The sequence below is a fragment of the Salvelinus alpinus genome, chromosome 15 (genome assembly GCF_045679555.1).
Source record: "Salvelinus alpinus chromosome 15, SLU_Salpinus.1, whole genome shotgun sequence".
Taxonomy (NCBI): Eukaryota; Metazoa; Chordata; class Actinopteri; order Salmoniformes; family Salmonidae; genus Salvelinus; species Salvelinus alpinus.
Window position 1 is genome coordinate 50792108 of NC_092100.1, and position 27249 is coordinate 50819356.

A 27249-nucleotide genomic window follows, 5' to 3' on the forward strand; every position below is an offset into this window, starting at 1 on the left:
CTAACAATAGCAGCCACGCTCCAGATATAGTCGCCCGGGGTTGACAAGTCATCGAAATTCAATCAGATGTTTGAAACGTTAGATTCCATCGTCCATTTTTTCCCCCCGTGTGTGAGCGCCGTTCTTCCAATAACTGCTCTGTTGTGTGTGTGTGTGTGTGTGTGTGTGTGTGTGTGTGTGTGTGTGTGTGTGTGTGTGTGTGTGTGTGTGTGTGTGTGTGTGTGTGTGTGTGTGTGTGTGTGTGTGTGTGTGTGTGTGTGTGTGCGTGAGTCGAGCGTGTGTGCGTGAGTGAGTGGAGTGAGGTGGGGGTCTGTGTAGATCTGTGTAGATAGTGTGCTATTTTGCATATTGACTGTTTCTGTGTAAATTAGGTCTTTTGCTTTCTGAATTATGATTAAATCAATATTCTAAAATGGAGGACTGTTATTGCTGAATTCAAATGGGTCTGTTTTGTATTCTGTGGTCTTTTAGGGAGAGACCGACAATACCGAGGTCATTTCAACATGGCTATTTTGCGCCGTTGTGTGAACACGGAGAGGAGAAATGTTCCTCATTCTTCTTCCGTTTGTTGAGCACTACGATTCACCTTGTCCTTTTGAACATACAATGTCAGCTTGTAGTTGTTGCCAAGCGGCGTTTCCTGAAAGGTTTGTGGCTCTTCAAGACCATCGTAGTGCCATTGTAGGCGTTGTCGTGTTGTCACATCTTTGGTTGTCAGGCCAGGTTGGTTCAGGAAATAGTTTCAACAAACGCGAGGAGCCTAGAGAGCACCTCCACAGTTCATAAAGCGAACATATTGATTTCAGGTGTGTGTGTGTGTGTGTGTGTGTGTGTGTGTGTGTGTGTGTGTGTGTGTGTGTGTGTGTGTGTGTGTGTGTGTGTGTGTGTGTGTGTGTGTGTGTGTGTGTGTGTGTGTGTGTGTGTGTGTGTTTGTGTGTGTGTGTGTGTGTGGGACGCAGGGTCTACGGGGTGTATGTGACGTGCCGTAGATCTACTGTATGTCATGTGGCGGCGTGAGTGTGACATGATGTACACCGAGCATACAAAACAACACCTACTCGTTCCGTGACAGACTGACCAGGTGAAAGCTATGATCCCTTTATTGAGTTCACTTGTTAAATCCACTTCAATCAGTGTAGATGAAGGGGAGGAGACAGGTTAAAGAAGGACTTTTTAAGCCTCGAGACGATTGAGACACGGATTGCGTGTGTGTGCCATTCAGAAGGTGAATGGGCAAGACAAAAGGTTTAAGTGCCTTTTGAACAGGCTATGGTAGTAGGTGCCAGGCGCTCCGGTTTGTGTCAACAACTGCAACACTGCTGGGTTTTTCACACTTAACAGTTTCCTTTGTGTATCAAGAATGGTCCACCAACCAAAGGACATCCAGCCAACTTGACACAACTGTGAGACGCATTGGAGTCAACAGGGGCCAGAATCCCTGTGGAACGCTTTGACACCTTGTGGAGTCCATGCCCTGACGAATTGAGGCTGTTCTGAGGGCCAAGGGGGAGGGTGCAACTCAATATTAGGAAGGTGTTCCCAGTGTTTGCTATACTCCGTGTATGTTTTGCAAAGGATATACCAGATGTGGGTAGTAGATATGTGTGTTTGATATCTGTGATGTTTGGTGTAGGTGTGATCTGACCGTGTGTGTATGTCGTTACGCAATTGTGTGAGTGTGTGCAGATAACGTGTGTGTGATTTGAGTTTCCATGTTTGAGATCATTTGTACAGTTTGTGTTTGGGAGAGCGGTGTGTTGTTCGGTCTGTGTGTCTGACAATACAGTGTGTGTGTTTTTTTCTAAACGACATCTCCCCTGACTGGTTTGTGGTCTCTGTCCCTCAGCTGCAGCTGGAGAAACTGCAACTGCAGAGTCTGGAGCAGGAGCACCGTAAACTAACCGCCCAGCTGAAGGACGAGCGGGAGAAGAACAAGCACATCGTGATGATGCTGGTGCGGGAGTGCAAGCAGCTGGCCACGCGCGTGGTGGAGGAGTCGCAGCGCTTCGACGAGATCTCCGCCCGGCTGGACGACGAGGGCCGCTCGGCCGGGCGGCTGCAGGAGGAGCTGACGGCAGAGAGGCAACGCGGACAGCAGCTGGAGGCCAAGATGGAGAAGCAACTGTCAGAGTTGGACACGGAGCGTGAGCAGCTGCGCGCCAGGCTGGGCCGAGAGGAGACGGAGAGCCTGAGCCTGCGCCGGCTGGTAGAGCAGCTCAGGACTGAACAGGGCGGTAAGGACGGCCAAGATGTTGAAGACGGTAAGGATGATAAAAGGGTCTCGGCCCAACCGGGTGCTGCTGCTGTGGATCCCACCGCTGCCACCAACACGCCACCGCCCAAACCTACGGTCTCTGTTGCCGTGGCCACGGACCCCGTCATATCCCGGACGGCTTCCTGCCAAACAGATCCCGGCCCTCCAGAGGCCGAGGGGCAGAAGAAGCCGAGCCCCCTCACCATCCCTGTCAAACCCACTCCCACCAACTACGCGGGCCTCAGCCTGCCCAAGACGCCCAGCGCAGGCCGGGGGCTGGTCCACAGTAGCTCAGGAGGACTTCCTCAAACGGGGGAGAACGGAGCAGAGGGCCAGACGCCCCACGGGGGACTTCACTCCCCAGCCCCCACTCCAGCGCTGCCCACGGGGGTGAGCCCTCGCGTCCAGGCTGCCCGCTACAAGTTCCAGGAGCAGGACCAAAACGGCACGGCCTCCCACAGCAGCCCGCCGTCCCGCGACCTCTCCCCCACCAACCGCGACAATTTTGCCGCCAAGCAGCAGGCGCGCCACACCGTCACGCAGGTCCTCTCGCGTTTCACCAGCCCCCCAGCAGGGGGCCCCAGCGCCCTCCGTCCCGGCCTGCCCCACTCCACCTCGGAGGGGGGCCCCTTCCCCGGCCGCCTGGGCCACCCCATCGGCCTCAAGTCCCCCACCGTGGCCAGGATCGACCGGGGCAACCCGCCCCCCATCCCACCCAAAAAGCCGGGCCTCTCCCAGACCCCATCCCCTCCCCACCCACCCATCAAAGTGGTGGGGGACAGCAGCCGCTCTCCCGGGGTGGGGTTAAAACCCGCCACGCCCCAGCTGCCGCCCAAACCTGCCCTGGACCTGGTCCCAGCCCTGACGGCGTCTCAGGTGGGTGCCTGCCCCCCCACGAGGGGGCCGCACCAGGCCGCATGTGCAGAGTGCCCCCCCACCAGCGCTGCCATCACTGTCAGTAGCCCCTCCTCCATAAACCCCTCCTCCTCCACTAGCGCTCCATCCCGTAGCCCCCGTGCCCCAGGCAGCCCCCTGGCAACAGCATCAGGTAAAGGGGCACCACGCTCCTCCTACCGCTCTCCCCCTACTGCCTCTACCTCTCCGCTCCAACTATCTTTCCAATGCTAGGTTAGCCTAGCTTAGCGCAGTGTTCGGGATATAGGGAACCTGCTTTAACCACAGGAGTCCAGAGGAGAACACAACAGAGCAGGGTCAGTCAAGTTTAGTTCTTGTCCCTCCCTGGCCCTAAACCATTGCTTGAGACCTGATCTCTCTGTACGCATACTTAATTCTCTTCCCACTCCTTCAGGAGCCTGTCGTCTCCCTGCTTCTCCGTAGACCTATTCTGACACGTTATCCCCTAGATAGCAGCTGTAAACAGACCAGTGGCAGGCTAATATCACGTGCCTGGATAAAGGGTCAGATGCTAGGCTAGCTTGCTCCGGCTGTAGGAACTAGGAGCGTTACTCCACTGTTTCTTGAGGCAATGAGGTTTTGAGGTTAGTTTTCCCTGTCCAAATAGGGTGTGTAGGGTTCCTATGAGTAACCCTCCTCTCTGAAGCTGATGCCAGTGGCTGCTCTCTCCCCTCGTCCCCTTCATCGTCCACCAGCATGATACCTGTGACTCTTGAATCTTCTTCCTCTTCATCACTCCACCCCTCCCTGCACACTTCCTGTCTGCACATTTCCTGTTTTCCCTCCACTAACCCCTCCCACTGACCATTCCATTTCCCTTCCTGTGTCAACTCCTGCACTCTGTTTTGATGTACCTATTATATGTATGTTGACAGTGCTATGAATGTTGATGCTGGTGTGCTTAAACTACTACTTCTTGGTTATACCGCAACGTGTGTTTATTGTCGCAATTGGTTGAAAAAAGGTTTTCCAACAACCATTTTCCAAGCAATCAAGTAGAGAAGTTGCGCGATGCAAGTCCTGTTTTTTGTCTTTTTGGTTTTTAATGTCAATGTGAAATAAGTGTTTTCGCACCACGCTGACCGAAACGAACTAGTAATGGTGCTCGTTAGTTTTTAGTACAGGTTTCGTCGTTTTCTTTTTGACATTTGCCGTATTCTATTCCCCACATTACTTCATGAAGTGATACGTTTGCTTTTTAGGTTAATGGTCCTGTTGTCAGATCACCGTGTCACAGTTTCGCTGAGTTCCAGTCCCAAGGTTTTTGTTGTTTGTTTTGTTTATCCAAGTCAAATTTGTCTCAATGTTTCAGTATGTTGAGGAAATTGTATCATTTCCAAAACGTACTTCTATTTAAGACTATATTACTATACAACGTCTGACTCCACAGCGGTGAGACAGATTTCATTTTCCGACTCAGAAGACCAAACTAACCAGCCGACGTATTATCACCAGTAGTGGTCTCTGTTACCCGTCGTCTTGGAAACGGCGACTGCTGATATACTTACCCCCCTCCTTCCTCCCCCTCTCCTTTTCAGTCTATCAGACAAGGGTGTGCTCGAAAGGTCTTCAGCTCGCTTTGCTCCACACCGCACACTTTTTTAAAACCCTCTTGTCCCGAGGAGTGTCAAATAACCCACGGCGTCCCTTTTTTGTAGCACTGTAGCTAACAACGGCCTTCGCCTTCCCTTCCACCCCGTCTATAAGGCAGAGTTTTTAGCATTTTACAGCACAGTAGATCAGAGCTGAATAATATTAGGCCTATGCTGTTTAGTTGCAAGTTAAAAGTAGGCTTTTCTTTCTTTCTTGTCCTTTACTGAATCGTGTTATGGTTTCTTATTTACGTTTTTCTTTGCTCACACACATCCTGCTAAGTAACACTGTCGTTGACATACTAAACGGTTCGTGCACGGATGAGGGGTGGTGTGTTGATTGACATTAAATACACGCGTGAATGGGGATGGTTGTGGTGGTTGGTTGTGCGGATGGATGGACGATGGTTGAGATGACAAAAATGCCCTCTATCCTACACCTGGGTTCCATGACTTGTCCACCTGTTCTGAAAGGCAACTTATTCTATGTTGTGGCTTACTAGGTCATGTGTGACAAAGGGAACAAGCTCTTTAAATTCACTCGGTTATCAATAGACTCATGCTTTCCCTTTTGAGCTGTAACTAGACTAGTCTTTGTGTCGTGGAACTCCCCAGGTGTTGTCCCTCCCCCTCTTCTTCCAGCTTCCCTGCCATGTTAAACCTTGTGTCCCCTTTAACTCCCATTAGGCTGGTGTCCCTCCATAGTCCCCTCGCTAACCTGCGGTGGGCCCGTTGCCCTGGACGACGGGCGCCCCCTGCTCCTCCAAGCTGCTTCCCAGGGAAATGTCACTTTATTGTCAATGCTGCTTAACCGAGATCCAACGGATAATATTAGTCACCTTGAAGACCACCCAACCTCCGCCTTGTTCTCTGCTGCCCAGAACGGACACACAGGTACAGTCATCCATCATTTTATTGGCCACACGCGCCGAATGCAACAGGTGTAGACTTTACCGTGAACTGCTTACTTACGAGCCCGTTCCCAACAATGGAGAGTTAAAAAGTAAGAAAAATATTTGTAAAAAAAGGAAATAGTTACACAATAAAACAATAACGAGGCTATATACAAGGAGTACCAGTACCGAGTCAATGTGCAGGGTTACGAGGTAGAGGTAATACACTATGTACATGTAAGTGGAGGTAACTAGGCAATCAGGATAGGTAATAAAAACAAAGCAGCAGCGTATGTGAACGTGGGTCTGTGTGTGTGTGTGTCATTGTAGTATGTGTGAGTGTATGGGTAGTCTAGTGAGTGTGCATGGAGTCAGTGCAAAAACATATATGATACACACCTGAAGATATTCAAATCCGTTGATTCATTTTAGTCAATACAGTTATTATCATTGATATGAAGCACAGAATTACTGTAGATAGACAACATGGGAATTGTGGCCTCGAGGGACAGCGATCCCTGCTCACTCAAGTGTGTCAGATAAAGCCCTTGCTGTTCCACTCTTAGGCAATAGACACACACACACACACACACACACACACACACACACACACACACACACACACACACACACACACACACACACACACACACACACAATACCTATTGAAGCCAAGATTTGAAGCCTTTCTTTCACGTTTGATAGTGTTCTGTCATTCAATGGTTGTTGATCCGCAAACAGTGCTAATGTACAGAGGCACAAGTAAAACCCGTTTAAGTTAAAGAACTGAGAAATCAATGGTTGTTTCTCTCTCCCACCCTCTCTCAGACTGTGTTAAGCTGCTGCTGACTTCAGGGGTGTTTGCTGATGTTTCTGATGAAAACGGATTTACGCCTTTACACTTTGCCGCCGCGTTCGGACACCACAGGTTGGTGCACAACGCACACAACCCCTATTCTTACATCAACCTGTCTCTAAAAACAGCCACTGCTATATACCGCACCCCCCCAATATCTGGTTCCACACAGAGCCACTGGCAGTAACTGTCGGCTCAGTATTTGGCACGCATACAAACCGACAGATATTGTGTCTCATATGTATCACACACAGCAAACGGTCAGATCCTGCGCTAAGCGTGTTACATGTCATCGTGTTACTTACTGTACATGTTAAATATAGTATCCTCTCAACTATAGTGTCTTCCGTGTTTGGATGGACTTGGCGGCTCAGAGTAAAAGTTGCCTTTACGGCACAGATCTAGGATCAGCTTACCTGCCCCGAATCCATAAAGGGAAATGTATGTTTCAACTTCATATTCATCTTCTCCAGCACCACCCCAACGTCAACATATGTGAAAAGTGGTGCGTTTCTACGTTTTGTTGTAAAAAAAGATCGAGGAAGATGACATCATCAACCAATTAGTAGACAAACCCTACACATAATTGGTTATAATTACACGATGCACACCGATGTCGTTCGAAACACTTATCTTCCTTACTGCTAAACATAACGTGCAATTTTCACATATGTTGGGATGCTGCTGGAAATGAATATGAAGTTGAACATTTTGAAATGTGCCTTTAACCTCAACGGGATCGGTGCCCCCCCCCCCCCCTGCTGGATGGTTACGCTAATGTGATTAGCATGAGGTTGTACGTAACAAAACAAAAAATCACAGGACATAGACATATCTATGGGCAGAAAGCTTACGTTCTTGTTCATCTAACTGCACTGTCCAATTTACAGTAGCTATTACAGTGAAAGAATACCACTCTATTGTTTGAGGAGAGCGCACAATTATGAACTTGAAGATGTATTAATAAACCAATTAGGCACATTTGGGCAGTCTTGATACAACATTTTGAACAGATATGCAATCATTGCTTCATTGCTGCCATCTAGTGGCCAAAATCAAAATTTTGCCTGGGCTGTAATAATACATTATGGCCTTTCGCTTGCATTTCAAAGATGGTGGTAAAAAAAAAAAAAAAGATTTCTTTGTATTATCTTTTACTAAATCTAATGTGTTATATTCTCCTACATTCATTTCACATTTCCACAAACTTCAAAGTGTTTCCTTTCAGATGGTATCAAGGATATGCATATCTTTGCTTCAGGTCCTGAGCTACAGGCAGTTAGTTGGGTATGTCATTTTAGGCGAAAATTGAAAAAATAGGGTCCGATCCTTTAACAGGTTTTAATTAGGGGTTTCCCACCCCTGGTTTAGGGGCAGTTGTAATCTTCTACTTCTCTGGCGCCCCCCTGCGGACACCTGCAGAGTGACGTGAGACAGGAGCAGCTGGGGATGTCCTGTCCTTTATGTGAGCTGTGCTGGGCACACATCCAGCCCTGCCCTATACCATCCTCTGTTGAGTGTAGAGGCATCCTGAGTAAAGTAGCCCTGACCTAGGAATGAACAGTGGTGGCTGGTTGGAGGCGGTATAGGAGGACGGGATAATTTTGAATGGCTGGAATGGAATAAATGGAACAGTATCAAACATATGGAAGCCACGTTTGACTCCATGACTTCCATTTATTCCATTTCATCCATTACAATGAGCCCGTCCTCCTATAACTCCTCCTACCAGCCCCCACTGGAATGCATGTTACCAGTGCTCCAGTAAACGTTTTGAGACAGTGAAACACCACTCTGTGTGAGTGACTGTCAGCGTGCCGATCGGCTACCCCCACTATTAATACTACTGTGATCAGATATTACAACACTGCACATTCACCAGCTGGCCAGGGCTAATACGAACACGCACACATTTGAACACGCACACACGAACGTGAACACACACTGACCTATGTCTGCAATACAGAAAAAGGATGACCGTTTGACAGCGTAGAAATGTTACCATAACTTTTAAGTTTCACAGAGTTTCACTACCTCTATGGGGCTGTTTCCCGGACAGAGTTTAATATAAATCAGGACGAAGATAATTCTACTTAAATGAATCCATATAAAAAAAAAAGTGTTCTAGACTAGAGAGTCCCAGACTAAAATAAGGACTAACCAGTTCATCTTTGTGAAGCCAAATGAAATGAACGATGTGCGCTTGGTGCTGACCTGAGGATGCTTAAAAAAACACGAAACCGCCCCTGTGTGTGTAACCTGACCTCTTCTCATGTGTATGTCCCATGTCCAGGTGTGTGGAGGCCCTGGTGTCTGGTGGGGCTGATGTGGATCATGGGGCTGTGGGTGGACAGACCCCTCTGTTCGTGGCCAGCGGAGCTGGCAGGCTGGACTGTACCAGAGCCCTGCTCAACGCCGGGGCAGACCGCTCACGATCCACCACCGTAAGTCCCCGACTGGCGCCAGATGTCCTCAACCGTGCCTCATTGTCCTCCCCTGTCCTACATTTCTCCTATTTTCAGATGGTCCTCAACTGGCCCTTATTGTCACACTCAGGACTGAGATCATTTGACTTTTTTTCCCCCAGCCAATCAAGATCACAGAAAGCTCATTGGGTTTTAATGTCTGATAGGAGAGTCGTGGCATGCAGTCAGTCCCTAGAACACATACGCTTCTAAACACCAAGGGAATTCACTTTTCACATTTGCATCACAACACAACCTTTATTTAACTAGGCAAGTCGGTTAAGAACACATTCTTATTTACAATGACGTCCTTCCAGGGAACAGTGGGTTAATTGCCTTGTTCAGGGGCGGAACGACAGACTTGAACCTTGTCAGCTCGGGGATTCGATCCAGCAACCTTTCGGTTACTGGCCCAACGCTCTACCTGCCGATCAGTGTTTCACTTATAGATTTCCTGTCTCTTTAAGGCAACCATATGGGATGTGACTAATTACTCACGGTATTGTTGTTGCCAATTATTCATGAATGTGTTTTGCTTAGTTGTGTATTTAGACAGCTATGTCTAAATGTCTTGGTGACGCCCCTCTGTGAATAGCCACCGTGTTGTCCCGAGGGAAACTGCGTACAAATGAAGCTCCACTGGGCTATTTTGGTCAACATCACATTTGCAGAAGTCATATTATCCAATATTTCACAGAAAGTATTTCCAATGTTGTGTGCATTTTAAATTGGAACAGCTTGGAGTGTGTGCAGGTGGCTTATGTCTTTGTGTGTGTGTGTGTGCGTGTGCGTGTGCGTGTGCGTGTGCGTGTGTGTGTGTGTGTGTGTGCGTGCGTGCGTGCGTGCGTGCGTGCGCGTGCGTGTGTGTGTGCGTGTGCGTGTGCGTGTGTGTGTGTGTGTGTGTGTGATCCACAGGACAGCTGCACGGCTCTCCACGCAGCGGTTAGCTCGGGACATGTGGACACTCTGCGGCTTCTCCTCTGCCACCCTCCCCCTGACCACACACACCATGACCCTGACCACAGCCATAGCTCTGACCATAGCCCTGGTCCTGCCATGGTCCCGATCCTATCCAGCACCTTGCTGAACCAGGCAAACTGTGAGGGCTGGACCGCTGCACACATCGCTGCTGCCAGGGGCTTCAAGGTACTGGGACATGACTCATGTACTGTAAGCCCACAGTAATGTAGACCTACTGTATGTATGCACATAGACACATTGACCATATTTTTCAATTTGTTAATTGGAGACAAACAAAAATGCACATGCTTACACATATAGTAGCTGTGCAGAATCCCCCCCCCCCCACACACAGTTCTACTAAATGCTGCATTATGGAGCGAGATACTTTACATTTTCTGAATAAAAAAATATATAATCCCCATTAAATATTGACTAAATTATAGCACGTTGTATAATTGTATCGTGACGGACAAGAAGTCAATGTCATCCGCCAGTTTGGATGGGAAATACCGTTTTCAACTTTGTCAAATATAAATAAAACTATTATTTGAAACGACCCATGCTAACATTTTTCAACCATATACGGCCTATTTGTGTTTTTTAAATTATATTGTTAGAATAATAATGTTTGAAAATAACTCATTTACAAATACACTTGCATGAAATGACCCTCTATCAAACCAGCATCTTTCAAAGGTACCAGCCCCTCACAATCCACCTCCTAAGCTCCTGTATTTTTCACCATGGATTTCATGATTGTTTTTGTAAAGTCCTCTTGCATATTCAACATTAGTTGGAGAGTATGTTTAAGAAAATGATACCCCCTGTTTTATACTCTAAACACGGTTCTCTAGAATTGACCAATGCGACCAAATCGTTTACATTGTGTCCAAGATCAAGAGCCCTATTTATGCGATTGGGCCGTTGCTTTTCAGGAGCGATTTCCATTGTAGTGAGTTACTTTGTGAACATTTCAAATGAATAAAATCTGAACTTTTTAAAAACTGTACAAAAACAAGGAACACTCACCTGTGCAAAGACCGCTTTCTCCTCGGTCTTGTGGTATAAATATTGTCTTTATGCGTGTAATCCCCGTCCAAGGGGTCGGTGTTGTAAATTATGTAGATCAAAATCCACATTTGACATTTTGAAGGGGACCGACATGTTTGAGCAGTCATAACGGACGTTGGCGCCATCGTAAAATCAATTGGAAAATGATCTTTGTACAAGCAAGAATTGGAGAATGCATTGGTTCTCTTTTGAAATGTGAATCAATCCAGCAACAATTGTGACAAGTTAATTTACACCGCACATAAATAGGGATTTAAAGACTGGAAAGAGGAATCCTGAAGTGGGCGGGGTTTGTATGTTGCTTCACACAGACACATACAGTGCCTTCGGAAAGTATTCAGACGCTTGACTTATTCCACATTTTGTTACGTTACAGCCATATTCTAAAGTGTATTAAATTGTCCCCCCCTCAATCTACACACAATACCCCATAATGACAAAGCAAAAACTGTTTTTTAGAAATGTTTGCTAATTTATATAAAAAATTATAATAAATTAAATCACATTTACATAAGTATTCAGACTCAGTACTTTGTTGAAGCACCTTTGGCAGCGAATACAGCATCGAGTCTTCTTGGGTATGACGCTACAAGCTTGGCACACCTGTATTTGGGGAGTTTCTCCCATTTTTCTCTGCAGATCTTCTCAAGCTCTGTCAGGTTGGATGGGGAGCGTCGCTGCACAGCTATTTTCAGGTCTCACCAGAGATGTTTGATTGGGTTCAAGTCCGGGCTCTGGCTGGGCCACTCAAGGACATTCAGAGACTTGTCCCGAAGCCTCTCATGCGTTGCCTTGGCTGTGTGCTTAGGGTCGTTGTCCTGTTGGAAGGTGAACCTTCGCCCCAGTCTGTGGTCTTGAGGGCTCTGGAGCAGGTTTTCATCAAGGATCTCTCAGTACTTTGCTCCATCCATCTTTGCCTCGATCCTGACGAGTCTCCCAGTCCCTGCTGCTGAAAAACATCCCCACGGCATGATGCTGCCACCACCATGTTTCACAGCAGGGATGGTGCCAGGTTTCCTCCAGACATGACGCTTGGCATTCAAGCCAAAGAGTTCAATCTTGGTTTCATCAGACCAGAGAATCTTGTTTCTCATGGTCTGAGAGTCCTTTAGGTGCCTTTTTGTCAAAACAAGCAGGCTGTTGTGTGCCTTTTTGCTGAGGAGTGGCTTCCGTCTAGCCACTCTACCATAAAGGCGTGATTGGTGGAGTGCTGCAGAGATGGTTGTCCTTCTGGAAGGTTCTCCCATCTCCACAAAGGAACTCTGGAGCTCTGTCGGGTTCTTGGTCACCTCCCTGACCAAGGCCCTTCTCCCCTCATTGCTCAGTTTGGCTGGGTGGCCATCTCTAGGAAGAGTCTTGGTGTTTCCAATTCAAGACCTCATGGCTTGTTTTTTGCTCTGACATGCACTGTCAACTGTGGGACCTTATATAGACAGGTGTGTGTCTTTCCAAATCATGTCCAATCAATTGACTTGACCACAGGTGGACTCCAATCAAGTTGTAGAAACATCAAGGATGATCAATGGAAACAGGATGCACCTGAGCTCAATATAGAGTCTCATAGCAAAGGGTCTGAATACTTATGTAAATAGGATATTTCTGTTTTATTTGTCATGGGGCATTGTGTGTAGATTGCTGAATTTGATTTAATCCGTTTTAGAATAAGGCTGTATCGTAACAAAATGTTGAAACATTTAAGCAGTCTGAATACTTTCCCGAATGCTGTGTGTGTGTGTACAGTTGAAGTCGGGAGTTTACATACACTTAGGTTGGAGTCATTAAAACTAGTTTTTCAGCCACTCCACAAATTTCTTGTTAACAAACTATAGTTTTGGCAAGTCGGTTAGGACATCTACTTTGTGCATGACACAAGTCATTTTAGTTTTTTCAGCCACTCCACAAATTTCTTGTTAACAATCTATAGTTTTGGCAAGTCGGTTAGGACATCTACTTTGTGCATGACACAAGTCATTTTTCCAACAATTGTTTACAGACAGATTATTTAACTTATAATTCACTGTATCACAATTCCAGTGGGTCAGAAGTTTACAGACACTAAGTTGACTGTGCCTTTAAACAGAATGGACAATTCCAGAAAATGTTGTCATGGCTTTAGAAGCTTCTGATAGGCTAATTGACATCATTTGAGTCAATTGGAGGTGTACCTGTGGATGTATTTCAAGGCCTACCTTCAAACTCAGGGCCACTTTGCTTGACATCATGGGAATATCAAAAGATATCAGCCAAAAATAAATTGTAGACCTCCAAGTCTGGTTCATCCTTGGGAGCACTTTCCAAACGCCTGAAGGTACCACATTCATCTGTACAAACAATAGTACGCAAGTATAAACACCATGGGACCATGCAGCCGTCATACCGCTCAGGAAGAAGACGCATTCTGTATCCTAGAAATGAACGTACTTTGTTCAAAAAAAAAGGGCAAATCAATCCTAGAACAACTGCAAAGGACCCTGTGAAGATGCTGGAGGAAACAGGCACAAAAGTATCTATATCCACAGTTAAACGAGTCCTATATCGACATAACCTGAAAGGCCGCTCAGCAAGGAAGAAGCCACCTCTCCAAAACCGCCGTAAAAAAGGCAGACTACGGTTTGCAACTGCACATGGGGACAAAGATTGTACTTTTTGGAGAAATGTCCTCTGGTCTGATGAAACAAAAATAGAACTGTTTGGCCATAAATGACCATCGTTATGTTTGGAGGAAAAAGGGGGAGGCTTGCAAGCCGAAGAACACCATCCCAACCGTGAAGCACGGGGGTGGCAGCATCATGATGTGGGGGTGCTTTGCTGCAGGAGGAACTGGTGCACTTCACAAAATAGATGGCATCATGAGGGAGGAAAATTATGTGGATATATTGAAACAACATCTCAAGACATCAGTCAGGAAGTTAAAGCTTGGTCGCAAATGGGTCTTCCAAATGGACAATGACCCCAAGCATACTTCCAAAGTTGTGGCAAAATGGCTTAAGGACAGCAAAATTGGAGTGGCCATCACAAAGCCCTGACCTCAATCCCATAGAAAATTTGTGGGCAGAACTGAAAAAGCGTGTGCGAGCAAGGAGGTCTACAAACCTGACTCAGTTGACTCACCAGCTCTGTCTGGAGGAATGGGCCAAAATTAACCCAACTTATTGTGGGAAGCTTGTGGAAGGCTACCTGAAACATTTGACCCAAGTTAAAAAATTTAAAGGCAATGCTACCAAATACTAATAGTGTATGTAAACTTCTGACCCACTGGGAATGTGATGAAAGAAATAAAAGCTGAAATAAATCATTCTCTCTAATATTATTTTGACATTTCACATTCTTAAAATAAAGTGGTGATCCTAACTGCCCTAAGACAGGGACTTTTTACTCTGATTAAATGTCAGGAATTGTGAAAAATAAATAAATATTTTGTAAATATATTTGGCTAAGGTGTATGTAAACTTCCGACTTCAACGGTGTGTGTAATATATATTATACTGTTTTGTGCGTTGTCAGGACTGCCTGGAGGTGTTGTGTAGCCACAGTGACCAGGACATCGAGAGGAGGGACAAGTGGAACCGCACCATCCATGACGTTGCCACCGACGACTGCAAAGACTTACTAGAGAACCTATGTGAGTACCAGCACCAGGGGGTGTGCACGCTTGTTTTTGGTTCCAGCCTAGCACCTGATTCAACTGTGGCTCTTCTGTGTTTGAGTTCTCCATCCCCCTTTTCAGTCATGTGGAAATATGTCATCGGCTTCCATTACATGGGATCAAACATTGCAATAATACTGCACCCGAACAAAAATATACACGCAACATTAGCCCCTAATCTATGGATTTTACTTGACTGGGATGACAGATATGCATCTGTTGGTCACAGATAACTTAAATAAAAGGTAGGGGCTTTGATCAGAAAACCAGTCAGTATCTGTTGTGGATATTGGCGGAAACTGTAACACACTGTCGTACACGTCGATCCAGAGCATCCCAAATATGCTCAATGGGTGACATGTCTGGTGAGTATGCAGGCCATGGAAGAGCTGGGACATTTTTCAGGAATTGTGTACCGATCCTTGCGAAATGGGGCCGTGCAATAACATGCTGAAACATGAGGTGATTGCGGAGGATGAGTGGCACGACAATGGGCCTCAGGATCTCGTCCGGGTATCTCTGTGCATTCAAATTGATGAAATGCAATGCAATTGTCCATAAATTATGCCTGCCCGTACCATAACCCCAATGTCACAATGGGGCACTGTCCACAACGCTGACATCTGTAAACCGCTCGCCCACACGACTGCCATCTGCCCAGTACAGTTGAAACCAGGATTCATCCGTGAAGAGCACACTTCTCCAGCGTGCCAGTGGCCATCGAAGGTGAGCATTTGCCCACTGAAGTCGATTATGACTGCCGAACTGCAGGTGAAGACCCTGGCGAGGACGACAAGCACTCAGATGAGATTCCCTGAGATGGTTTCTGGCAGTTTTTGTTTTTTTACCCCTTTTTCTCCCCAATTTCGTAGTATCCAATTGTTTCATCGCTGCAACTCCTGTACGGACTCGGGAGAGGCGAAGTTATAGAGCCGTGCGTCCTCCGAAACACAACCCATCCAAGCCGCACTGCTTCTTGACACAATGCCCACTACTGCCAAATTCTCTAAAACTACGTTGGAGGCGGCGTATGGAGAGAAATTAACATTCGATTCACTGGCAACAGCTCTAGTGGACATTCCTGCAGTCAGCGTGCCAATTGCACACTCCCTCAACTTAGATATCTGTTGCATTGTGCTGTGACACAACTGCACTTTTACAGTGGCCTTTTATTGTCCCCAGTACAAGGTGCACCTGTGTAATGATCATGCCGTTTAATCAGCTTCTCGGTATGCCACACCTGTCAGGTGGATGGATTATCATGGCAAAGGAGAAATGCTCACTAACAGGGATGTGAACAAATTTGTGCGTGTGGAACATTTCTGCGATCCTTGGTTTCAGCTCATGAAACATGGGACCAACACTTTACATGTTGCATTTTTCTATTTCTGTTCAGTGTAAAACGAATTATCTCTCTCTGCCTCCCCCTCTCTCTTTTTTATTGTTCTTTTATGCCCCACTCTCTCCCTCTCTCCCTCCCTCAGACTCCTACAGGGTGTTAGTGTGTGTCCAGTCCAGTGGCTCAGGAGAGCCCATGTGTCCACTGGAGGTGTTGAAGGATGGGGTGTGTGTGAGTGTGCTGGGGGGTGTGTGTATTCACCGGGCTACGCGCTGGGCCGAGCTGAACTACGCCCTGGGCCAAGCCTTGACCTCTCACCTCCAGCTGCTCTGTGGCGACACCAACACACACCAACACACAAACCAGCCCACCAGAGATGACACCCACCAACACACACACCTGGGACTGACCCCTGCTAGCATAGCCTCCATCCTCATAGGTAAGGAGCTGTAATGGTTGTTGTGCAATTGATTTACTAGTTAGCTTATAATAAATACCGATATGACTTTAACACCTTGCCTTAGCTAGTGGTATGTTTACCGAAGTGTAGCCTAGCCTGCTGTCTCTAAAGGATATCCCAAACAGAGAGCATGCACCTGGTTGCTGTTGCAGGCAGCGATGCAGGGCCTTGTCTTTTTTTTAAAGCCACATCTCCCAACCTGAGCCAAGTTTACAGAGGTGTTGCGGCCTATTTTGTGCGACAATGTTCCAAACACCTGCTGCCTCTGAACGCGTCCCGACCGCCCCCTGGGTTCAAGTTTGAATTTCCCTTAGTCAGCATGAGGGAATGGATGGCACCCAACAGGAGACCGACCGACTCCCTGCTGAACTGAATCGCTTTTATGAATCTCTCTTATTCTCAACAATGAATCGCTATTACAGTAGGAGTTCATTCCAGGGGAATCTCTATGGAAAGTATGGTTCTTAGACAAATGGTTTTCAAATCAAATGTTATTTGTCACATGCGCCCGAATACAACTGGTGTAGGCCTTACAGTGAAATGCTTACTTAAACAACAATGCAGTTTAAAGAAAAAAACAAGTGTTAAAGTATTTACTAAATTAACTGAAGTAAACAATAAATTTAAAGAAAAATGGAAAAATAACACATAATTAAAGAGCAACAATGACAGTAACAAGGCTATATCCAGGGGGTACCGGTACAGAGTCAGTGTGTGGGGCCACTGGTTAGTCGAGGTAATTGAGGTAATATGTACATGAAAGTAGAGTTAAAGTGACTATGCATAGACAATAACAGAGAGTAGCAGCAGTGTAAAAAGGGGGGGGGGGTCTGTTCTGGTTAGCTGTTCAGGAGTCATGGCTTGGGGGTTGAAGCTGTTAAGAAGCCTTTTGGGCCTAGACTTAGCAGAGAAAACAGTCTATGACTAGGGTGGCTGGAGTCTTTGGCAATTTCTAGTGCCTTCCTCTGACACTGCCGGGTATAGAGGTCCAGGATGGCAGGAAGCTTGGCCACAGTGATTTACTGGGCCATACGCACTACTCTCTGTAGTGCCTTGCGGTCGGAGGCCGAGCAGTTGCCATTCCAGGCGGTGATGCAACCAGTCAGAATGCTCTCGATGGAGCAGCTGTAGAACTTTTTGAGGATCTGAGGACCCATGCCACATCTTTTCAGTCTCCTGAGGGGGAATAGGTTTTGTCGTGCCCTATTCACAACTGTCTTGGTGTGTTTGGACCATGACAGTCTCCTCCACTACAGCCCCGTCGATGAGAATGGGGGCATGCTCTGCCCTTCTTTTCCTGTAGTCCATGGTCATCTCCTTTGTCTTGATCACACTGAGGGAGAGGTTGTTATCCTGGCACCACACTGCCAGGTCTCTGACCTCCTCCCTATAGGCTGTCTCATCGTTGTCGGTGATCAGGCCTACCACTGTTGTGTCGTCGGCAAACTTAATAATGGTGTTGGAGTCATGCTTGGCCATGCAGTCATGGGTGAACAGGGAGTACTGGAGGGGACTGAGCACATACCCCTGAGGGGCCGCCGCGTTGAGCATCAGCATGACCGATGTGTTGTTACCTACCCTTACCACCTGCGGGCGGCCCGTCAAAGTCCAGGATCCAGTTGCAGAGTGAGGTATTTAGACCCAGGGTCCTTAGCTTAGTTATGAGCTTTGAGGGCACTATGGTGTTGAATGCTGTGCTGTAGTCAATTAATAGCATTCTCACATAGATGTTCCTTTTGTCCAGTTGGGAAAGGGCAGTGTGGACTGCAATAGAGATTGCGTCATCTGTGGATCTGTTGGGGTGGTATGCAAATTGGAGTGGGTCTAGGTTTTCTGGGATGATAGTGTTGATGTGAGCCATGACCAGCCTTTCAAAGCACTTCATGACTACAGATGTGAGTGCTACGGGTCGGTAGTCATTTAGGCAGGTTACCTTGGTGTTCTTGGGCACAGGGACTATTGTGGTCTGCTAGAAACATGTTGGTATTACAGACTCGGTCAGGGACAGGTTGAAAATGTCAGTGAAGACACTTGCCAGTTGGTCAGCGCATGCCCGGAGTACACGTCCTGGTAATCCGTCTGGCCCTGCGGCCTTGTGAATGTTGACCTGTTTAAAGGTTTAAAGCTTCCCTTTGTAGTCCGTAATAATTTGCAAGCCCTGCCACATCCGACGAGCGTCGGAGCCGGTGTAGTAGGATTCAATCATAGTCCTATTTTGGCGCTTTGCCTGTTTGATGGTTTGTCGGAGGGCATAGCGGGATTTCTTATAAGCGTCCGGGTTGGAGTCCCGCTCCTTGAAAGCGGCAGTTCTACCCTTTAGCTCAGTGAGGATGTTGCCTGTAATCCATGGCTTCTGGTTGGGGTATGTACGTACGGGATGACATCATCAATGCACTTATTGATGAAGCCATTGACTGATGTGGTGTACTCCTCAATGCCATCGGAAGAATCCAGTAACATATTCCAGTATGTGCTAGCAAAACAGTCCTGTAGCTTAGCATCTACGTCATCTGACCACTTCCGTATTGAACGAGTCACTGGTACTTCCTGCTTTAGTTTTTGCTTGTAAGCAGGAATCAGGAGGTTAGATTTATGGTCAGATTTGCCAAATGGAGGACGAGGGAGAGCTTTGTATGCGTCTCTGTGTGTTGAGTAAAGGTGGTCTATAATGATTTTTTTCCCGCCTCTGGTTGCTTGGACTTTCGAATCCAAGATGGCGTAGCAGTCAGATGTCCTTTGTCCTCGTCCTGTCCCGTGTATATATTTTTTATATATTTTTCTTCGCATTTCTTTTTATATATATATTTTTTCTTCTTAAAAACTCAACTTCAAAACACTCTCCTGCAACCTACCTCACCAAATGTGGTGCGGATGTGTTTTTTTTCTCCTCAAAGGTATTATTCACCTCGTATCCGAAATCTAACAACAAAATGCTAGCCAGAAGTTAGCCAGCTCACAAGCTAACGTGAGTAGTTCAGCTAACCACAGCTAGCGCTTATCAGCTATCCTTTAGCTCGGAAAACTATTGCCAGTTTTGTACAACGCGACTCAGACCAGAGCATACCAGACCTATTTTCTCTCCATATCCCCGGATTTTTACCGCAAGCTCTGGACATTTACACCTGGATCTTGCAGCTAACTAGCTGCTATCCGAGTGACTATTGGCTAACATCAATTCCGGAGCAAACACCAATTATCCCGGAGCTAGCCAGCTGAAGAGTTCCATCAGCCACTCCTGGGCTACAATCACCTATCCGGACCCGTTTTACTGCCGATGCGGAGCCCCACCGGGCCTTCACGACTGGGATACCGACGTTATCTCCCCGAGGGAGTTATTCATCTAGCCAGAAGTTAGCCAGCTCACAAGCTAACGTGAGTAGTTCAGCTAACCACAGCTAGCGCTTATCAGCTATCCTTTAGCTCGGAAAACTATTGCCATTTTTGTACAACGCGACTCAGACCAGAGCATACCAGACCTATTTTCTCTCCATATCCCCGGATTTTTACCGCAAGCTCTGGACATTTACACCTGGATCTTGCAGCTAACTAGCTGCTATCCGAGTGACTATTGGCTAACATCAATTCCGGAGCAAACACCAATTATCCCGGAGCTAGCCAGCTGAAGAGTTCCATCAGCCACTCCTGGGCTACAATCACCTATCCGGACCCGTTTTACTGCCGATGCGGAGCCCCACCGGGCCTTCACGACTGGGATACCGACGTTATCTCCCCGAGGGAGTTATTCATCTAGCCAGAAGTTAGCCAGCTCACAAGCTAACGTGAGTAGTTCAGCTAACCACAGCTAGCGCTTATCAGCTATCCTTTAGCTCGGAAAACTATTGCCATTTTTGTACAACGCGACTCAGACCAGAGCATACCAGACCTATTTTCTCTCCATATCCCCGGATTTTTACCGCAAGCTCTGGACATTTACACCTGGATCTTGCAGCTAACTAGCTGCTATCCGAGTGACTATTGGCTAACATCAATTCCGGAGCAAACACCAATTATCCCGGAGCTAGCCAGCTGAAGAGTTCCATCAGCCACTCCTGGGCTACAATCACCTATCCGGACCCGTTTTACTGCCGATGCGGAGCCCCACCGGGCCTTCACGACTGGGATACCGACGTTATCTGCCCGAGGGAGTTATTCAACTGGCCCCTCCATCGCGACGTAACCTGAACGCCCATATGCTAACTGCGGCCCGCTAATCGTTAGCTGTCTTGAGCATATCGGCTGTTATCTGAACAGGTCTATCGAACAATCTTACGCCGCGGGCTAGCTTAGTGGAGGCCTCACTGCTCCATCTACGGCTGCCCCCTGGACACTATGATCACTTGGCTACATAGCTGATGCTTGCTTGACTGTCCATTAATTCACGGTACTCCATTCCGTTTATTTGTGTTTTATCTGTCGGCTCTGTGGTTTAACTCAGGATCTGTGTGTAGTTAATCCGACCCTCTCTGCCTAGCCGTCGCCATTTTTACCTGCTGCTGCTGTGTTAACTGACTAGCTGCTGTTATCTCACCTGTTGTTTTAGCTAGCTCTCCCAATCAAGACCTGCAATCACTTTATGCCTTATTGTATGTCTCCCTCAAATATCAATATGCCTTGCATACTGCTGTTCAGGCTAGTTATCATTGTTTTGGTTTGCAATGGACCCCGTAGTTCCACTCTCCGTACCTCCGATACCTCCTTTGTCCCACCCCCCACACATGCGGTGACCTCACCCATTGAGACCAGCATGTCCAGAGATACAACCTCTCTTATCATCACCCAGTGCCTGGGCTTGCCACCGCTGTACCCACGCCCCACCATACCCCTGTCTGCACATTATGCCCAGAATCTATTCTACCACGGCCATAAATCTGCTCCTTTTATTCCTTGTCTCCAACGCTCTAGGCGACCAGTTTTGATAGCCTTTAGCCGCACCCTCATCCTACTACTCCTCTGTTCCTCGGGTGATGTGGAGGTTAACCCAGGCCCTGCATGTCCCCAGGCACCCTCATTTGTTGACTTCTGTGATCGAAAAAGCCTTGGCCTCATGCATGTCAACATCAGAAGCCTCCTCCCTAAGTTTGTCTTACTCACCGCTTTAGCACACTCTGCCAACCCTGATGTCCTTGCCGTGTCTGAATCCTGGCTTAGGAAGGCCACCAAAAATTCTGAGATTTCCATACCCAACTATAACACTTTCCGTCAAGATAGAACTGCCAAAGGGGGAGGAGTTGCAATCTACTGCAGAGATAGCCTGCAAAGTTCTGTCATACTTTCCAGGTCTATGCCCAAACAGTTCGAACTTCTAATTTTAAAAATTAATCTCTCCAGAAATAAGTCTCTCACTGTTGCCGCCTGCTACCGACCCCCCTCAGCTCCCAGCTGTGCCCTGGACACCATCTGTGAATTGATCGCTCCCCATCTAGCTTCAGAGTTTGTTCTGTTAGGTGACCTAAACTGGGATATGCTTAACACCCCGGCAGTCCTACAATCCAAGCTTGATGCCCTCAATCTCACACAAATCATCAAGGAACCCACCAGGTACAACCCTAAATCCGTAAACATGGGCACCCTAATAGACATTATCCTGACCAACCTGCCCTCCAAATACACCTCTGCTGTCTTCAATCAAGATCTCAGTGATCACTGCCTCATTGCCTGTATCCGCCACGGGTCCGCGGTCAAACGACCACCCCTCATCACTGTCAAACGCTCCCTAAAACACTGCGAGCAGGCCCGGGTACCCTGGAAGGATATTGACCTCATCCCGTCAGTTGAGGATGCCTGGTCATTCTTTAAATGTTACTTCCTCACCATATTAGACAAGCATGCTCCGTTCAAAAAATGCAGAACCAAGAACAGATATAGCCCTTGGTTCACTCCAGACCTGACTGCCCTCGACCAGCACAAAAACATCCTGTGGCGAACTGCAATAGCATCGAAGAGCCCCCGCGATATGCAACTGTTCAGGGAAGTCAGGAACCAATACACGCAGTCAGTCAGGAAAGCAAAGGCCAGCTTTTTCAAGCAGAAATTTGCATCCTGTAGCTCTAACTCCAAAAAGTTCTGGGATACTGTAAAGTCCATGGAGAACAAGAGCACCTCCTCCCAGCTGCCCACTGCACTGAGGCTAGGTAACACGGTCACCACCGATAAATCCGTGATAATCGAAGACTTCAACAAACATTTCTCAATGGCTGGCCATGCCTTCCTCCTGGCGACTCCAACCTTGGCCAACAGCCCCGCCCCCTCCGCTGCTACTCGCCCAAGCCTCCCCAGCTTCTCCTTTACCCAAATCCAGATAGCAGATGTTCTGAAAGAGCTGGAAAACCTGGACCCATACAAATCAGCTGGGCTTGACAATCTGGACCCCCTATTTCTGAAACTGTCCGCCGCCATTGTCGCACCCCCTATCACCAGCCTGTTCAACCTCTCCTTCGTATCATCTGAGATCCCCAAGGATTGGAAAGCTGCCGCGGTCATCCCCCTCTTCAAAGGGGGAGACACCCTGGACCCAAACTGTTACAGACCTATATCCATCCTGCCCTGCCTATCTAAGGTCTTCGAAAGCCAAGTCAACAAACAGATCACTGACCATCTCGAATCCCACCGTACCTTCTCCGCTGTGCAATCCGGTTTCCGAGCCGGTCATGGGTGCACCTCAGCCACGCTCAAGGTACTAAACGATATCATAACCGCCATCGATAAAATACATTATTGTGCAGCCGTCTTCATCGACCTGGCCAAGGCTTTCGACTCTGTCAATCACCATATTCTTATCGGCAGACTCAGTAGCCTCGGTTTTTCTAATGACTGCCTTGCCTGGTTCACCAACTACTTTGCAGACAGAGTTCAGTGTGTCAAATCGGAGGGCATGTTGTCCGGTCCTCTGGCAGTCTCTATGGGGGTACCACAGGGTTCAATTCTCGGGCCGACTCTTTTCTCTGTATACATCAATGATGTTGCTCTTGCTGCGGGCGATTCCCTGATCCACCTCTACGCAGACGACACCATTCTATATACTTCCGGCCCTTCCTTGGACACTGTACTATCTAACCTCCAAACGAGCTTCAATGCCATACAACACTCCTTCCGTGGCCTCCAACTGCTCTTAAACGCTAGTAAAACCAAATGCATGCTTTTCAACCGTTCGCTGCCTGCACCCGCACGCCCGACTAGCATCACCACCCTGGACGGTTCCGACCTAGAATATGTGGACATCTATAAGTACCTAGGTGTCTGGCTAGACTGCAAACTCTCCTTCCAGACTCATATCAAACATCTCCAATCCAAAATCAAAGCAAGAATCGGCTTTCTATTCCGCAACAAAGCCTCCTTCACTCACGCCGCCAAACTTACCCTAGTAAAACTGACTATCCTACCGATACTCGACTTCGGCGATGTCATCTACAAAATAGCTTCCAATACTCTACTCAGCAAACTGGATGCAGTTTATCACAGTGCCATTCGTTTTGTTACTAAAGCACCTTATACGACCCACCACTGCGACCTGTATGCCCTAGTCGGCTGGCCCTCGCTACATGTTCGTCGTCAGACCCACTGGCTCCAGGTCATCTACAAGGCTATGCTAGGTAAAGTGCCGCCTTATCTCAGTTCACTGGTCACGATGGCTACACCCACCCGCAACACGCGCTCCAGCAGGTGTATCTCACTGATCATCCCTAAAGCCAAAACCTCATTTGGACGCCTTTCCTTCCAGTTCTCTGCTGCCTGCGACTGGAACGAATTGCAAAAATCTCTGAAGTTGGAGACTTTTATCTCCCTCAACAACTTTAAAAATCTGCTATCCGAGCAGCTAACCGATCGCTGCAGCTGTACATAGTCCATCTGTAAACTACCCACCCAATTTACCTACCTCACCCCCCATACTGCTTTTATTTATTTACTTTTCTGCTCTTTTGCACACCAGTATCTCTTCTTGCACATGATCATCTGATGATTTATCACTCCAGTGTTAATCTGCTAAATTGTAATTATTCGATTTATTGCCTACCTCATGCCTTTTGCACACATTGTATATAGATTCTCTTTTTTTTTCTACCATGTTATTGACTTGTTTATTGTTTACTCCATGTGTAACTCTGTGTTGTCTGTTCACACTGCTATGCTTTATCTTGGCCAGGTCGCAGTTGCAAATGAGAACTTGTTCTCAACTAGCCTACCTGGTTAAATAAAGGTGAAATAAAAATAAAAATGTAACATGCTGATAGAAATTAGGTCAAATGGATGTTAGTTTCCCTGCATTAAAGTCCCCGTCCACTAGGAGCGCCGCCTCTGGATGAGCATTTGATTATCTGCAGGTGAATCACCGGCCCTTTCTCAATTTCCACATAATTATATCTTAACTGTTTTACTTGGACATTTAGGAGTAAATGGCAAATGAATAGCAGGCCGTAAAATAAAAGGTAACAAACGTTTTTGTGAGAATGAGTCCCCTTATGAGTAACTGTCAGTAGGGTTTAGTTATGTTTTATTCACATTCACAGCTTAAAAGCTGAATTTCAGTGACTGTTGGATGAATCGTTTTGGAATGAATTGACTCCTTCATAGATGATTATTGACATCAGGGCTCGTTCCAGCCACCTGGCTTTGCAGCTGGTTTAGCAAAGGTTACACTCACACAGACACACGCAAACATGCACGCCCACTCTCTCGCTCTCTCTTTTGTTTCTGTATCGCACATCCACCACACATTGCAGCTCTGTTGAATGGCACGCATCCCTGGGTCCTGTCCAAAGTTGTGATCGGGCCAAGCTGGAGAGGGCTGGAACATGAGCCTAATTGAGCTTGGCCCGATCACACCACACCACATTCACACAGAGCCTGCCCAGAATGAACACACACACACACTCCAAGGAGGTAATTTCCCGGTCACATTGTCAGGACAAACTCCCTAACGTGTGTCCCGTCTACTATGAATGACTAATCTCGGCACCGAGAACCAAATCAACTATTACATTTTTAACATGTTAATGTTAAGTCTGTCACAAGAGACTAGCGAATGATTGGCTTGGTACATGGTCTGAACCGACGTAGTGAAGTCTAGCCTAGCCAGGGGACAGATAATCCAGGCTGTCTGGCTGAGCTCAGACAAAGGAAAAGCGAATGGGTCTGTCCTCTGTTTAACACGTCAAGGTGAAACCGTCAGTGGGAATTATGCCGACGCAACCGCTTTTCCAAAAGCTCAAGGACGAGAGCGCAAGGGAATCTTCGGTCAAGGGAGGGATGAAAGCGAGGAAGAGATCAGTGGAGACTGGGGATGCATTATGGATGAGGTATGGAAAGATAGAGGAGGAAGGAGAGCGGGAGGGGGAGAATTTTGACATATTCAGGGAAATGTCTGATTTCTGTGTGAAGATCAGCGCCCTCAATGGGTTTTGGGTTCGTCTTTCTTTTCACCTCTGAGGGAGTGTGTGCGTGGGTGGGCGCAACACCGTGTGTGTGCTTACAGAACCTTTAACGTATTATCAACTGTGTGAACGTGACGTTGACGTAAAGTTGTCTAGACATGGCTACAGTGTGTCATTTTTAGGTGACGTTTGTATGCTGTATTTGTTGTTGGTATGCAAATGTCTGTGCGTTTTAGTATAGCCTGTATTGTATGTGTCTTCAGTGCAGTGTTAACATGTCACTTTGTCTTGTTGTTGTAGGTGACACTGTGTGGTTACCAGGTCAGGAGCTGCCTCTGTCTCCATGGGACCTGGTCAGGAAGCCACTGAGCCAGCACATCACCATCAGACTCAAAGGTACCAATCTGGCAACCCTGATCATCTTGGAATGATGATCAGGAATTTGATCTTGGAATTTCTTCTCTTCTCTTTTCTCCTCTGCCGTGTGTGTGTGTGTGTGTGTGTGTGTGTCTCTATCGAGCCCCTGTCCACCCACTGCCAGTGTATTGACGCGTTGCCAGGGAATCTTTAGCTAGCTTTTTCTCTTTCTGCTGTGTTTATATAGATGGGTTGGTTGTTTAGCAACAAAACCGACGCGTACGCAACTATGGGGCGAAACAGACCGGGTGGGCTTAGACTGTTGACTATATTTCGTCTCCATCGATACATTTGCACAATGAGCACTTGTTGTCTCAAATACATCATTACAGTTTGTTGGTTAGCTAGCTAGCAAATGTTTTGTCGTATTAGCATAGACGTGACGTCAGTCAAAACACCTCAAAACAAGACATGGTATCAAGAACAAGATAAAACGAGCTGAAACGAGCCACCTACGAGTCCCCACATGGCAGATTCTAGTCATTATTCCTAGCCATCTGGCCATCCAGCCTTCTGCCCTTTTGAAGCGCGCGCATCGATTTTCTCATGACGTTGTCAGCTCTATTGCCAGGCTCATTTCCAGTCGGCTTAGAACAGTGTGTTTTGACAGCGCAGGGGTGATTCCTCTAGTTTTGACACTGAAACAGCGTATCTGAAGCTCAGAGCACAGTTCAACTCTCAGGAGGATATTCAAGTGTGTGTCTGTCTGCCTGCGTATATCTATGCGTCTGGGTGTGTGTGTGTGTGTTATGATTGCTCATTTCCATGTGGGTTTTGCGTTTCTTGACAGGTCTGTCAGAGTCGTGTCTGGATGAGCTGGCCCTGGAATCTCTTATCCCCCTTCAGCTGCTGCAGAACTACGTCCGCCTGGTACGCACACACACACACACACACACACACACACACACACACACACACACACACACACACACACACACACACACACACACACACACACACACACACACACACACACACACACACAGAGAAAAAGGAGAAGAAGAATATTC

At 47.2% G+C, this 27249-nt stretch overlaps 1 protein-coding gene across 1 annotated transcript in view; it reads left to right on the plus strand.

Moving 5' to 3' along the window:
* The window catches only part of cttnbp2 (cortactin binding protein 2), a 90858-nt gene that overhangs the window by 58115 nt on the left and 5494 nt on the right, over positions 1-27249 (plus strand). The window contains exons 4-12 of the mRNA XM_071344020.1: positions 1847-3302; positions 5449-5655; positions 6483-6582; positions 8804-8954; positions 9891-10121; positions 14514-14631; positions 16140-16433; positions 26123-26218; positions 27030-27109. Coding sequence (XP_071200121.1) covers positions 1847-3302; positions 5449-5655; positions 6483-6582; positions 8804-8954; positions 9891-10121; positions 14514-14631; positions 16140-16433; positions 26123-26218; positions 27030-27109 — 2733 coding nt within the window. The remainder of the gene's footprint in view (positions 1-1846; positions 3303-5448; positions 5656-6482; positions 6583-8803; positions 8955-9890; positions 10122-14513; positions 14632-16139; positions 16434-26122; positions 26219-27029; positions 27110-27249) is intronic.